This window comes from Montipora capricornis, chromosome 6, assembly GCF_036669925.1.
Source record: "Montipora capricornis isolate CH-2021 chromosome 6, ASM3666992v2, whole genome shotgun sequence".
NCBI lineage: Eukaryota > Metazoa > Cnidaria > Anthozoa > Scleractinia > Acroporidae > Montipora > Montipora capricornis.
In genome coordinates this window covers 24,976,507-24,991,506 of record NC_090888.1, presented here as the reverse complement: position 1 = coordinate 24,991,506, position 15,000 = coordinate 24,976,507, and the positions used below count along the sequence as shown (strand labels likewise).

Genomic DNA, 15,000 nt, shown 5'->3' with positions numbered 1-15,000 from the left:
GCACTCTTAAAACTCTCATACCGTCAATTAGCGAGCTATCTCTCAAATTAGGATCATGTAGCTCAGAGCGTTTGACTAAGTATCCTTTCACTTGGCGTGGGCTGTCTATATGTTGTTAATGATTGTGTACACAAATTGCAATCTCATGAACCGTCTTCTGCTGCTTAAAGATAGCAGCGTTAGTTTCGATCGCGTGAATTGTGTACAAGTCTTGCGATTTGCTCTAAGGATAATACGCATAGCTTGCTTTTGAAGACGCTCGAGGTGCAGAGCATTTTGTTTTCCACAGTCACCCCAGACTATGCAACCTTAATCCATAATTGGTAAGATCGTTTGCTTATATATCGTACGTAGCACTTTCCAGCTGAGGTATTTAGATACCCTGTTCAACAGTTTCAGTCTGGGATAAACTCTTCGAGATATTACATGAATGAGCATATTCCAACTTAGGTTACGATCTATGTGCACCGCTAAATAAAATAAATAAAATACAATTCCCTTGAACGCAAAATACTCTAAAATAACGTTTTCTTGGCTAAACCATAGAATTCATTGCCACATCTAGAGACTCTACCGACAAGCGGACTCGTTTGACATCCACTGCCGAGCCAAACGAGCCAACAGTGTAACAGACCCCAACTGATTATTTATATGACTCGTTCTTTGATCCACTGCCGAACCAAGCGAGACAAACGAGCCACCAGTATAACAGACCTCAATATTTATATGACTCGTTCTTTCAGCCACTGCCTAGCCAAGCGAGCCAGTTCTTCTACCGTTCTAGAATGTGGACCTGTATTCTGTAATTGATAAACAATTACAAGTATATGTGATCATTTGTTTTATTAGAAGATCTAGAGCGATTTAATTATGCAAAGGATCAAATGATAGTTTTGTCCGTAAGGTCACGCATTACTAATTTAACTTCCCTTTTGGTTGCTCAGACTTAGCGGTATTTCCTGTTTGTTAAAGTGGTACTATGACGAAAATTTTAGATTTTCTCCGGGTTTTTTTAACTGAACTACAATGTTTATGACCAAAAAATGATAAATTTGTAAATTTGGATCAGGACACACTATTCTTGTGAAGAAATAGACCGACTAAACTTGTCAAAAACCTGTCCGCCATTACTCAAATCGCCATCTGGTAGGTCTGCTATTTGTATCAGAGGTCTTCTTGTGACGTCATCCAATCAAGACAACACAGCAACGCCATAACAACGCCATATCAAACCTTCAATATGGCGATGAATTTGTCTCCTTCGAATTCTCCTTCTTCTTCGTCGGAAAGCGAGTTAGACAACGACTTTGAAACAGAAGAACATACAATACAGTACAGCAAGCTGTTGATTTTCTTCCTTACGACGAAGAACTGCAGCCTCTGGCTACGGAGGAAGAGGCCGACGAGTACGATGTAACAATAAAGCAACAACTAGAACTAGAACGACAATTTTAGCAACAATTTTACAGCCATTACGAGTTTCCTTTAAGGAACTGATAGAACTAAAATCCTCCGTGAAGTGTTCCGAACAAATGTCAAAACGGCCTGGGGGATTGAAGTTTGCCCGGTAAGCGGAGACAAATCTCTTCCATTGAGCTCTTATAAAACTTGGGTTAACAGGGAAATTGTGTACCGAAATTCCCGCTTTAGGGTTGGAAGGATTGCTGCAACCCTGCACAACGCAACGATTAGACGGCATAATCTTTTCCAAGCCAAGCGTAGACAAAAACACACCACCAAGGATAAAACATGAACCTCGCACTCCTCTTCGGCATCCTAAAGTAGCCACCTTGATTGGATGACGTCACATCCTTCTTGACCCAGCTCTCTCTTTTGAACTCCGCAATTTTTCAATTGAGTAATGGCGGGCAATCATATCGAGAATTCGTAGTTCAAAATGTCGGACTTCTCGTCAGAGTCATGGCTTAAAATTTGGCATGGTAGATACTTATAATACATACTTTCGAAAGATAAAAAGAAAAGGTAAGGTAACTTTTTGATCATAGTAACCACTTTACGTATTTACAAAGATGTGACAGCTCTTTTGTCTGCAAAGTTAAATGACCGATCTATTAAAATGTCAGGAAAAAAGGCATGCGTCTGTTTTGCAATGTCCATTTTATACAGGTTTTTGACAATAGACATGACCATAAGAAGCAACTATAAGGTTTACCCGTCGGCTTAAATAGAGATGTCCGTGCAGTACTTATATTATCTCACTGTAAATGTGTGTGTGTAGGGGGGGGGGGGGGGGGGCTTCCAGTCATTATGAGCACTCAGTGATTGGCAAATTTTCCTGGCTGCTTGATTTCCTGTTGTGCTTTCTCGCTGGAAAAAATTGCTAACTGAGATCTCTGTTGTTTCTCTTTGAATTTATGGTCCCTAAGTTTAAGTAAAAAATAAAAAAACAAACAAACAAACAAAAAACAAGGGCCGGAATTTTCGAACTCGGCTAGTGACACACCCCTGGTTTGTGCCATACGTTCTGGTTGTAAAGTGAAACGTGAGCGGCACGTCTTTGAATCTTTTCGAGAGAGTAGACCTGGTTTTTTCGGTAAGGATCCCAAGCTGCGCTGGCATATTCAAGTGTTAGTCTAACAAGGGTGAGTGCGGCTCTTTATTTCTTCGAGGCACGAGTGCAAATTTCGCTTAATGAAGCCTAGAGTTTTGTTTGCTTTGTTTTTAACATTTGTAACGCGCGCTTCCAATTTAGCGTTTCCGTAAGAGTAACACCAAGATATGGATGTTGATCTACGGACAGCAGTGTGTGACCAGTCACCGTGTAGTTGTACATGATTGGTTGCCTTGACCGATGAATCCTCAGAACATAGCATTTTCATGGATAAAAGTCCTTCTAATTGTGACATTATTTGATGGAAAGAGTTAATTGTACACGACCAATCATCTGTACCCCCTAAATCAAAGATCAACTTCCTTTGCAACGAGCGCAAACGTATCGAAGATAGATGCTCTACACATACAACAACCACAAAGCACCAAGACACATTTGATGACATCTTCCGCTCAAACGGATATCCAGAGAACAACATAAACCAAACAAAGCGACCCCAGAATGGCCGAAGAAACCCTTGACCCTTCGACGGTCATACCTCAAGATTCCGTACACCTCAGAACGACTAAACCACAAAATCACGAGCATTTTTAGAGAAAAGAGGACATCCCAGTACAATACAATACACATTTAATTGACCACTCCACATAGGGGCATTTCAGGGCCAACGAAACACAATCACGACAGAACAGAACATTCAACAACAACAGCCCAACTGGCTGAAGGCAGACCAGCAGGCTTTTTACAAGTGCAGCTGGGAAGCTGAACCAGGGACTAACCGGTCCAAATTCAACCAGTGGTCAGAACGTGTCTTGAATCCGGGATCCCTGGATCTCAAGGCAAGCGCCCTAACCACTAGGCCGCACTGCCTCTTCCTCTTTCAGAACGTGGCGGAATGTCTGGATTCAACCATAATCTTTAAAGCGGCTGCTCTTTTGATTGAAAGGCGCCAGATCCATCCAACACGTTTGACTGGACACTGAAAATCCCTCATGTTTCATTTAAGAATCCCAATACTGAAACATCTGAGCGGGCACTCTCGGAATCCTCTTTTGATTGTGATAGCACCACTTCCAGTTCTGATGAGGGACCAAATTTCTTTCTGTGAGAAGCTTGAAGTTAAGGTTGCGAAGCTTGACGAAGTCAATGTGGTAAACGAGGATTTACTAGCCCGGGGACTCTTTCCAAACACTTCAAGACCATGAAGGATTTCGAAGATCACATCATCGGAATTGTAGTCAATGGTGAGTGTTTTTTTTCGAAAATATCTTTTTGATTGATTACGAATCAATTTTGCCTGAATTTTTGATTTAGTCGCCAGTAGTACGGTTAATTTAGTTAATCTGACCGGAAACGAGAGCGTTTCTTGGCAACCGCGACGCATGCTCAAATGGGAAAAAACACGATTTCTGCAGTCTCCTTTCCTCGCAAGGTACATCCTGCCGTTACTGAAGAGTGTTAATTCTGTAAACATAGTTAGATCTAGGGAGCCACAAGTTCGAAAGCGCCGATAACACCATTACTTGTTTCTTTTGATGGTATTTCACCCCGACTTTTCGGAGTGATAAGAGCACTTGTAGTTGGCAATCATTTGCTGGCATCCTATAATAACTCTTCGCTCTCAAGATGTTTCAAACTCCAGGGATTGCCATCACATTTTGCAAGCGATTTTTCTGTAGGCACACAGATCGCTTATTGTTTCAGTTGTAAAGGCTTTCACTAGCCCTTTGCGAAGCGGAGGAAATTTAAAAGCGGAGTTTGCTGCCGCCTGGTATACGTAGTTTTCCCAGACCAGCTGTTTATCATCGCGACCTCCCATTTGTCCTCGCAGCTCCTGTCAAATGCCCGACAAACACCTGTTTATGTACAAAAAGTGACAACAACAACAAAAAAAAACAAAACAAAAATTAAAATTGCATAAATGAGGAATAAGCATCCTTGTTTTAAGCGAGATGCGCTACAATGATAACATCCTGTCGAGCTCATTAACTGTCAAAAATATAAACCTTCGTGGTAACACCGTTCAGTGACCAAGTTTGAGCTTCAAGGCAAAAATGCATAAATATGGAAATATAAATGGAAATATAAATGCGTAAAAACTGTGTTCAGTCACCTTAAAGTGCCCCTGTGATAAAAAAAAAACCACTTCCTTTTTTCCTTCATATTTTGAAAGTGTGTTTGCTTAACACCTGACTGGGAAAACTTTGAGCTTTGATTTTTATCCAAAAGCCGTTTACTTTGAGTGTAAGTTTTTGATGTCACGGTTCGCCATTACTCACGTTCAAAACTGACCGATTGGACCTCAGACGGTTGGATCCAGGGAAAAGTGACGTCAGAGGCTCACAAGCTTAAAATTTCAGCGTGTAAAAGCAGCTTATTATATATGCAAAACGTGAGTTTAAAAGTCTGAAAGCCCAAAACCCCCGTTCTGCATATTAATTCTGCGGCGTACACACGTATTGCATTCTTAAACTAGTGAGCCTTTGACGTCATTTTCTCCTTGATCCAGCTCTCTCAAGAACATAATGTTAGTAATGGCGGACCATTACATAGGAAAATTACAGTTTAAATAAAGAGGTGTCTTTTTGAAATCAAGGCTTAAAACGTGGGTCACTTAGTGTTTTGTTAACATAGTTTTGAAATCCAAAGAAAAATATGAATTGATTTTTTGGTCACAGGGGCACTTTAACTTGCTGTGAAAAGAAATTGAAGTGAACGCGGAAATGATCAACATGTCAGCCTCGATGTCAATGTTACTCGAATTCCTTTCATTTTCTTCAATCTTTCTCAGTGTAGTATTTTACTAGTAACCACATGACTTTGTCCTCTCAAGCGGCTATTCACGTTTTATCGTTTCCTCAAAAATGATGCATAGTTATTTTGTCCTCAACTTACGTTCTTATATCAAACACTAGTACTAGTACTAGTTATCTCAATCCTGTCACATGAGTCATAGTACTGGGCGCTTATTCAAACCATCTCAAGAAGTACATGCTCGCATCATCAAACTTTGGTCCTATAACATTGTTTCTTTCCCTACCCTTCTCCTTTGCTTCCAAAGTGACTGTCGAACGCAATTCAATAATCCGAGATTACTACTAATAATTAGCTTATTACTGGCGATTAGCTTGTCGCTGACAATTCTTCACTGATATTACGTTAATTATTAAAGTCCTTTAAAAAGTCATTCAACAGTAATTCTAGAAGCTTTAAGGTGGCTGAACACAGTTTTTGATATATACCTATGTTTCATTTACCTTTTTCTCTAAAACCCTTGATCTTTTGGTCGCCAAAAATGGTAGCAAGCAAGTTAGCAACGCGAACTTCGGTTTTTTAATAGTTAAGCTGACGTATATACCGTTTCCATGGCAACATGAATAAATATAAAAAGGCCTTTAAAATTGGTTTTGTTTATTTGCAGAAAATCTAGATCTGGTCGTTAGATTTTCTTCATAATTTGCATGCAACATGCTTGTAACGATGCTCACAAGTTAACACTATTTTAATGATAATTTAACAGAGAGACCTTTAATCATCCCTTGTTGAAGGTTCACTGGAATATCTAAAATTTCCTCTGTTAAAGTTCAATTTTTTCCAATACTCCAGTTACTTATTTCCTGAAGTACTTTCGTGCCAAATTTCGTTAAATTCTAAAGAGTGGTTCTCAAGAAATAGGCGTATTTCCGAGAAAGCTTTTCCCATTAAATCGCAATTTTTTAACTTACTACGCATGCGCTGCATGTATCTGGGTTCTTTAGAAAACAAAGAAAAATCTGCGAATTGCGGAGTTCTTTGCATCGTTACCTCTTCTGACATACATTTCTCACAAAAGACTAAAACCATCAAAACACTTATGAGGAAAAATAGTACAGATAGCGGAGGCATTGAGCAAATAAAATGATTGCTGTATTGAAGCCATGTTTATTTTTTTGCAATCCTTGAGCGCGCGCTGCATTGTGTTAGCAAGAGCGCGCGCGCGAAAACTGTGTTAGGCCACCACTAAGGGTGCGTTCGATTGACCCTATTCCGGAATAAGAATACGTGGAGTGATGATTTAAAACGGTATGTCTGGCGCTTTTGAAGCAACAAGGATAATAAAGATATGTCTAAAATAGCATTTTAGCAAGTGTTTGATAATTTTAATGTGAATCTCCATAAAAACGAAGGATTTCTAACTTCTATTCCATGTATTTCTATTCCGGAATACGGTCAATCGAACGCGCCCTAAATCATTGTACCTATTTTGGACGTAAGTCTAGCTTTATGGATCGTTTCGCTATAATCTTTGATTGATTCATAGGGCGACAGCCTCATGCTCACTTTTATGTGACTAATTCTCTTGGCAAAGATTCTCAAGTGTGTTTAAAGATAGGGTAGTGCTATATTGTGGCCGGTCAACCTTTCCCTGGGCTTTCGGTCGCGGGAACAAACTGTTCACAGTTCTCAATGGTTTGAAGGCGACTTTGGTTTGTCGCTGCCTTAAGATTCGACTAATCCTTTCCGAAATGCCCTGCACATAGGGTAGCACTGCCAAGCCATTAGACGGTAGATCGGTAGGGAGTATCGACAGCAATCTTTCGCAGCCATTGATGAAGGATGAGGGATAATTATTGTCTCGCAGTACACCCTTGACTCGCTCCGTTTCTTCGTGCACGTGTTTCCTTTTCTGTGTTGATGGTATGTTCTGTGCCCTGCGTAGCAAGGTATCGACTACAGATCTCCTATGGCACATGAGGTGGTGAGAACTGAAATCGAGATAGCGGTCTGTGTGGGTTCAACTTGGCTTTCTGAAGACATTCATTTCAAGCTGCGTACCCCTCCTTGTGGTGATAGTGTGGAGTTTATGCAAAAACGACGGCTACGGCAACGAAAGCGTCAGTCCAAAATATAACTTAGCGCCATCGCAAGTATTTCGCAATTATTCCGTCTTGTTTACTTTGTACAATACAGGCAAACTATCCTGCAAATGGATGGGTACGAACGGTTTTAAAGTCAAAACAGAAAATGACTGTTTCATTGTTATTCGCTCACTTTGCCGTCAAAACCTAAAATTTGGTGATTTCACGTTGTTGTTTTGTGAAGAACGGCAAAAAATGCACGGAAAATCGTGTTTTAACAAATGCTATTCTTGCTTTGTGGCGTTGTCGTTGCCGTAGCCGTCGTCTTTGCTTTAACTCCCTAGTGTCTAGAAAAGGTAGTCCCTGTCCCTTGGTGTCCTCAAGTTCTAGAGTGAACTGTATGTAGGGGTTAATTGAATTGAGATGTTGGTGAAACTCATCAACTTGGTCCTTTCTAGGACACGTGTGACTGTCGTCAACGTAACGGAACCACCAGGTAGGGGGATGGGGAGCTGTGGCGATGGCAGTTTCCTCAATCTCTTCCATGAAGAGGTCGGCTATAACGGGACTGATTGGGGAACCCATCGCACATCCAAAGATTTGTTTGTAATGGATGGCTTCGTGTTTGAAGTAGCTGTGATTTAAAACAAAATCTAACAGCCTCATGATGTTACTGATGGACATATTTGTACGTTCCGCTAGATCCTGATCTTTTTGGAGCCTCTCGTTGGCGATGGTTAGAGCTAGATCCACGGGAATGGAAGTGAAAAAAGATTTAACGTCAAAAGAGACCATGATTTCGTCACTGGCGACAGTATGTTGCTGGATCAATTTAGCAAATTCTGAGCTGTTTTTTGACGGAGAATCGGTTTCTCCGAGGAGGGGACAGAATGGAAACAAGACTTTTGGATACGGCGTACATGGGGCTACCTATGCTGCTTGTGATGGGTCTGAGTGGTCTTTCAGGTTTATGAATTTTCGGAAGACCATAAAACGACGTTAGTGTTGAATTGCTGCAATCTAGTTTTTTTTAACAATCCCGGTCCAATTTGTGATCTCCTGTCATTCTGTTCCTCTTTGATGTTAACTAATCAAGAGTTTGTTTAGATCTTTTTCGACGCTTGATGTTGGATTCGATCTTTTGTCTGTGATTTTCAAATAAGTGTTTGTATCGTTCAACAAAACAGATACTTTTTCTTAGTATTCATCCTTTAATATCCTTTACTACGACAGCACGCGCTCGCCGTGCTGTTATTTGATTCACGCATGATATAGAGATTTAGCCAAGCCTAAAAGCGGAGCTCCCTGGTTATTTATTCTTTCTGCCTGTAGGGTTAACGAAAAGAAAAGGTTTCGAATTATCCGCGTTTTAATGTTTCCGGTTGCTGCTTTAATAATTAAATCATTTTCTTTGCTTTCTTCTATAGAAAAATTCATTGTCTAACTAGTGAATTCCACGGTACATTTTACGCTAAAAGCCGATGTCGCATGAATCTAAGGAGGCAGTGTGGCCCAGTGGTTAGGGCGCTTGCCTTGAAATCCGGGTTCAAGACCCGCTCTGACCACTCGTTGAATTTGATCCTGGTAGTCCCTGGTTCAGCTTCCCAGCTGCACTTATAAATAGCCAAATGGTTTGCCTCCGGCCAGTTGGGATTCTTAACAGTTGTTGTTGGTGTTGTTATTCTGCTCCGTCGTTTCGTTGTGTTTCATAATATTGGCCCTGAAAAGCCCCCTATGGGGGGCGGTCAATTAAGTATGTATTATATTGTAGACACGAAGCGATAAGTACGATATTGGTTTTTCGAGTGAAATTTACTTTGGAATTCACCAGTTTGGCAACGGATTTTTCTTGAACCGCATGAACAGAAAACAAGCACACCCTCGGCGAGCGCATGGAAAAGGAAAAAAGCCATTTCAGAGTCAACTGTCAATAGCCAGCGAATAGGAATCACGCTAAAATTAGAAGCCATAAAAACCTTTGTCAGTTCAAGGTCAAAAAAGAGGATACCTAAATTTCGAGCCAGGATTCGAGCTAGGATCCGAGCCAGGATTCCAGCCAGGATTCGAGCTAAGATGAGCTTTCTCCGCTATTTATTCTCGAATCTCTCGGTTAGGTTAGGTCTCGAATCGGTTAGGTTAGGTCTATTTGCGTTGGTTCTTGTCTAGTTAGGTCTAGTTAGGGTTAGGGTAGGTCTCGAATCCTGGCTTTGATCTTAGTTTACCTTAGTTTATGGAATTCTTAGTTTATCTCGTCAAAAAAGAGTTTTACTGATGTACATTATTACACTTTATCTCTGAAAACGAGATAATTCACATTTTGATGTATTTCATTGGCTTGGAACAAGAAGCGGCGAAATACGGCAATGCAACCAAGAAAGGACGAACCTCAAACAAGATCCGCTCCAACACTTAAATAACGTTTAGGTGCTTTAAAAAAACTTGTGAGGACACAAGCTTGAGAAATTTCCCTCTAATTTTATGAGAACTCATTTTGATTACGTGTTTATAACATAAGGGCAAGATTTTCTTGTCATTGTCGAGGCACATTGAAAACTTGTTCACTCACATTTTAGAGCAACACAAACAAAACAAATCATTTTTTTGTTTCTGTCCAAAAGAGTGCAGATAATTGTGATTTAATTCGAGTCGACAATAAAAATTTGATTTTCATTCCTGAACAAAGGAAAACCGATTAAACCACTTTTTGAAAATAACAAAGGGTTTAGAATTTGGAGTAACTTCTTCCACTAAGTATGAGCTATCACTGATATTCTGTTTTGTCGTTGTTGTTCTCTTTCGCTCTCCTTTCGTTTCTGTTCTAGGTCCTCCAGGCATCATTTAACCTTATGCCAAAAATTGCAATACAGAGAAAAAAAGCAGCTCGAAGCAAATTAAAAATAAACACTCAGCTTTAAGTTTATATCCCTCCGATGATTGACTTGAATAACTGCGTAGTCGCCAGTGTGGACCACAGCTTTCATGATATGCCAAACTGGATTGAGACCAGCGAAAAATACAGAAAGAAAACATTTTCCAAATCGTTTTCCACCTGAACACGAAAAGCGTTGACTGTGTAAGAACTGTAGTTGACGTAGTATGGCCGTGTGGCCGCGTCGAGCCACAGAAAGCGCGCGAAAAATGAAGCCTCGCTGTTATGCTTAGGTGAGGTAACTTGGGTTAAACCTGCAATCCAATCGAAAACCAGTACCTGGTCAGCGGTCAACTTCAAAAAAATCGCTGAGCTTGGTGAGCTCTAAGCTTGAGCCCGCGATATGGTCACGTCATACTGGTCAGCGGATACCTTGTTGGATAGGTGTCAATTGATCAAAACATGGATGTCCAACAGAGCTGAAAAACGACTGCGCATGCGCCAGATAGGGAGCACAAATCGTGCAAATGAACTCAAAGTGTGCATTTCGATCGTTTGATCTCGTCTTCTGCCTGTGTCACTTTATAACTCTTGACGGTGTGAATTTTGGAATTGAGATCATGATGATTTAATTTAAGGAGACACATCAGATCTGTGTAACATATTTGTGTGGAATTTTTGGGCGATGAGATCCAATTCCAGTTAAATTGTTTGGGAATATGCGCTGCAGAAACTAACGGAGGCTACGGTGAGTGTTACATATTTGTTTTTGAAGCATGAAGTGTTCACAACGTTTTGTTAAGTTTGCACACTAGGGTATTGCCCATGCAATCTCTACAGTGTTCATCAACAAGATAATTTGGGCAGGGTTCTCTGAAATCACCTTTACAATCAATCATATTTACAATGCGTTAATTAAACGTAACATATTCTGAGAGCATTATTTGAAAGTTGTCAACCTCCTCCTAGAACCAAGGCAGCAGTTCATTTAGAGTACTGCCACTCTGCAATAGCCAGCTAACCTCCTGACTGCCCCCATAAAGGCAGCTGTTTAAAAGAAAACACCTTGTCAACTTGTGAAGTTGGAATGAACACAAGTACTGGCCAGGACTACATAGAAAATATTGAAGTTCTTTGTCCCTGTCTCAGGGCATTTCTTCAATGAAAAGGTAAATTGGTTGCAAGACTGGCCTCTGAGATTACACTCAGAAGAAGTTCTAGTCGCACAGTAGTGTGATCAATAACATTGTTTATTGCCATAGTGAGGCTTGATCACAGAATCAAATACTTGCCCACCAAAATACCCTGTGCAATCAATTGATACACCCATGTTCGGGAGACTGTTGGCCTGTTAATTAATGGAACATCCATATATGAGGAAAAAAACAATTTGCTAAATAAAAGTGCAATGTCCAGGCCCTGCCTCCTGTTAATTCTAGGATTATTGACTTGGAAATACCGCTTGAAAGTGGCACCCGAGCAACTTAATTGTAGTCTAGGTTCCACAATCTCCAACTAATAATGATTTATCATTATTGTAATAATGCAACACACTTGGTGTCAACATCTATGTCAAAACTTGGAAGATGGTATTTTGCTTTCCCCCTTGACTGGCCATTATTTGCAAATCTATGTTCAACCCAACGTCCAAGACAAAATTATGGTTAGACTCAAATCTTAGAACATGTGTTTAGGAAAACAGTTGAGGGTCATTGGCTTATGTGTGGTTTATAGTATGTTTATATGGCTAGCTCATCATGTTTTCTTTGTCTTGGTTGTGTAATAAGAGTGACTTTTTGTACTAATTTTCACAGCCCCCATAAAAACTGACATGTGCAGTTTCCTGTGTCTAGGAAAATAATAATATTATTATGATATTGTAGATTGTAGCATTGTAATATGCATCTCATGGACAATAACATTCATTTTCGTTTTTTGTCCTTAGGGTGATAGATCCACCTGGTATTATTTGCGGCAGTTTTGTGAAATACCGGTATTAGCTCTAAAAAGAGCGAGAAGAAATTCAGCCTTTTTTTTTTTCTGAGCAATAAACCACAATAATCTTATTGAGTTCACTTTGTCCATGTTGATAGTGTGGAACAAAAGACTGGATTAAGTCACTGAGAAATCCAGACAATGCTGTTGAGTTTTAAGCACTTTCTTTAGTGCTCTTCACATTGTCAAATTTTTCAGTTTCTTCTTAGAACTGAATACCAGTCCTTAACTTTTTTTCAGTTATGAACTTTTTGGACCAGCACAGAACTTTAAAATGCGACTTCTTTAAATGTTGTACTGATGAAACAGAATGGGGACAACATATTCAAGCAAAATGATAACAAATGCATGTTGTTTGCACCTGCACGCAAACTTTGCGAATGCTTTTGATCTGATGAGTTGCCAACCCAGTAATGCTTCAGATACATGCAGTGACATCGAAAATGGTTTTAGTTTACATGCCAGGACACCTGCAAACACATTGAATGACAATTTGGCAAAGAAAAAATTAAAATTAAAAACAAACATCTTCTTAAGCATTGAGACCCACATGGAATAGCCTTTGCATATGTGTATTATACTGATGACTGGATTCCATCTACTTAATATACAATCATCTTTTTAAGATAATACCACCTAGGCCAGTCAGCAGATAATGCTAGAGTGAACTTCTTGCTCTACAGCTGAAAATATTAATTTTGTGGTATGCCCCTTTCAGGGATGTTTCCTAGTTGTCTATGCTCTAAAGATTTTGTTCAAACTCATCAAGTACAATGTAGCATGCATGTGTGAAATGTCTCAAGGTTAGATCAGTTTTGCAATATGCACTGTGTTGTCTGAACTGATCCTTGCAAAATGTTTGTAGTTTCTTGTTGATTGTTAAATATGGAAAAAAAGGATTTACTTTCTGAAAAAAAAAGCCATTAGTGACGTCTCTTGATCAGGTTAGGACCTGGTGAATTCTTATTTTAAAAGGCAAGCAAATCAAGGGGCAAATTAATTTTCTCTGAGCTGTTTAATGTCATTAAGTGGGCTTTCCAGGGTGAAGCACTTTTTTGCCTGCTCTCTGTATATCATACAGTGTATAATCTTTTCACCGATTTATCTCAGTTTCTGTTGGGGCCGGCTTTCATCGCTCTTCTATAAATTTAACAAAAGATGCTGTGTAAAGAGCGAAAGATGTATTTTGCTTTCATGATAATTATAAATTCGTATTTAAAATTTGGGGAAACGTGGAGCTGAATTTGCCTTCTTGCATCTTTGCACACTCCATTTTAATATCACTTTCAGCTTGCTTGCCAAAATATCTTTTGTAAGCGTGTCACCTTTCACCACCCGGTCAAAAATTCACAAGTTGTCTTCCTTTGTTGTTCAGAATATTATAGAGAGTATCTGGAACGTCAAAAGGTTTTTTATGTGTCTTTACCAACTCAGACAAAGAAGCATTGTCCTGCATCGCAACCACTCGGCGAACTGGTCTCCACCGATAAGTTCGAAGCTCTCACCAATTCCACCGGCCGAACATCGCCAAAACAGGGTTTATGGGAATTTCTGCTCCCAGAAAACCAACAACTTGCAAAAACCGTACGAGAAACTTTCGACAAAAGCCAACACTGTCAAAATAGTAAGCATTGCAGCGCTCGTTACTTCCATTCACCGTATAGTTACACGAAAGGTGCATTTACCGCGCGAAAACAATTTTTACACAACTTCTACACCACTTCAATTTTTGGAGAAACATCAAAACTCGTCAAAAATTGTAACAAAATCCTTATCTTTCAAACGGCGACCTTATTTTTTTTTATTTAATCAACGGCTGTCATTTTCCGGCGAACAAAATAGTCTTTTCGAATGAGCGCGCCCTTGAGCCTGCGTTTCTTGCCACTGATCAGTGACTTGCGCAGTCGTTTTTTAGCTCTGCTTGGATGTCCAATATCAAAGATGTATGCTGAAAACTAGTATGATACTGCGGACATTGGCATACATGGAGGGATGGACGCACGTGCGGACGGTCGATGACGTCATGGCTATAAAACCAAAAATTCTCGCATGGATGGGTTACCATATTTTTCTTAACTATGGTGCTCCGCGCGCACGCAGCTCCGCTTTTAGCGTTATATTTCTAATCAACTGAAGAAGGGTTATGCACCTGCCGAAACGTCTTTAACGAAACATAAGAAAATAGTCAGGGTCAAATCATTATCTTACGATTCTCAAGTGTATTGCTTGTTTTTTGGATACATTTGTCAATAACGTTTCATGCCGCGATCTTGAAACGTTGCCGGCAGTTATAGGAAGATTAGAAAGTTATAGGGGATTCTGCAATCACTCCTATTCTCCTTCTTGACTAGATCACTTCACCTTAGAAAAACGAGAGGCGGTCAGCGCAATGCAAGAGTTCTTGAAACAAGCTGGGGGACCAGACTTGGAGGAACGTGAGTCGGAAGTAACAAAAACAAAAGAACTGAAAAGCATAGAAGAAGAAACTGGCGAAGTTGACAATGACACGAAAACTGAAAAAACAGATGGTGGAAAAAGCACTAAAATAAACGTTCATGGAAAAATATGCACTGTGTATCTTGACGGAGCTCCAGAAACTTTGGGAAGATTAACGGTGACGAGATTATTTGAAGGTGAGAGGAAAGGTAGACAAGCTTAGTGCGATGCAGTATTCCTACATTATTAGGGAGATTAAGGATAAGACGTTCTTGAGCCACAGACGGCAA

General features: G+C 40.0%; 1 protein-coding gene across 1 annotated transcript in view; it reads left to right on the top strand.

The window, feature by feature from the left end:
- Nucleotides 1-15,000, top strand: part of LOC138050384 (uncharacterized) — a 58,420-nt gene that overhangs the window by 1,327 nt on the left and 42,093 nt on the right. Inside the window, exon 2 of the mRNA XM_068896721.1 lies at nucleotides 14,626-14,907. Within this exon, the coding sequence (XP_068752822.1) occupies nucleotides 14,626-14,907 (282 nt within the window). The remainder of the gene's footprint in view (nucleotides 1-14,625; nucleotides 14,908-15,000) is intronic.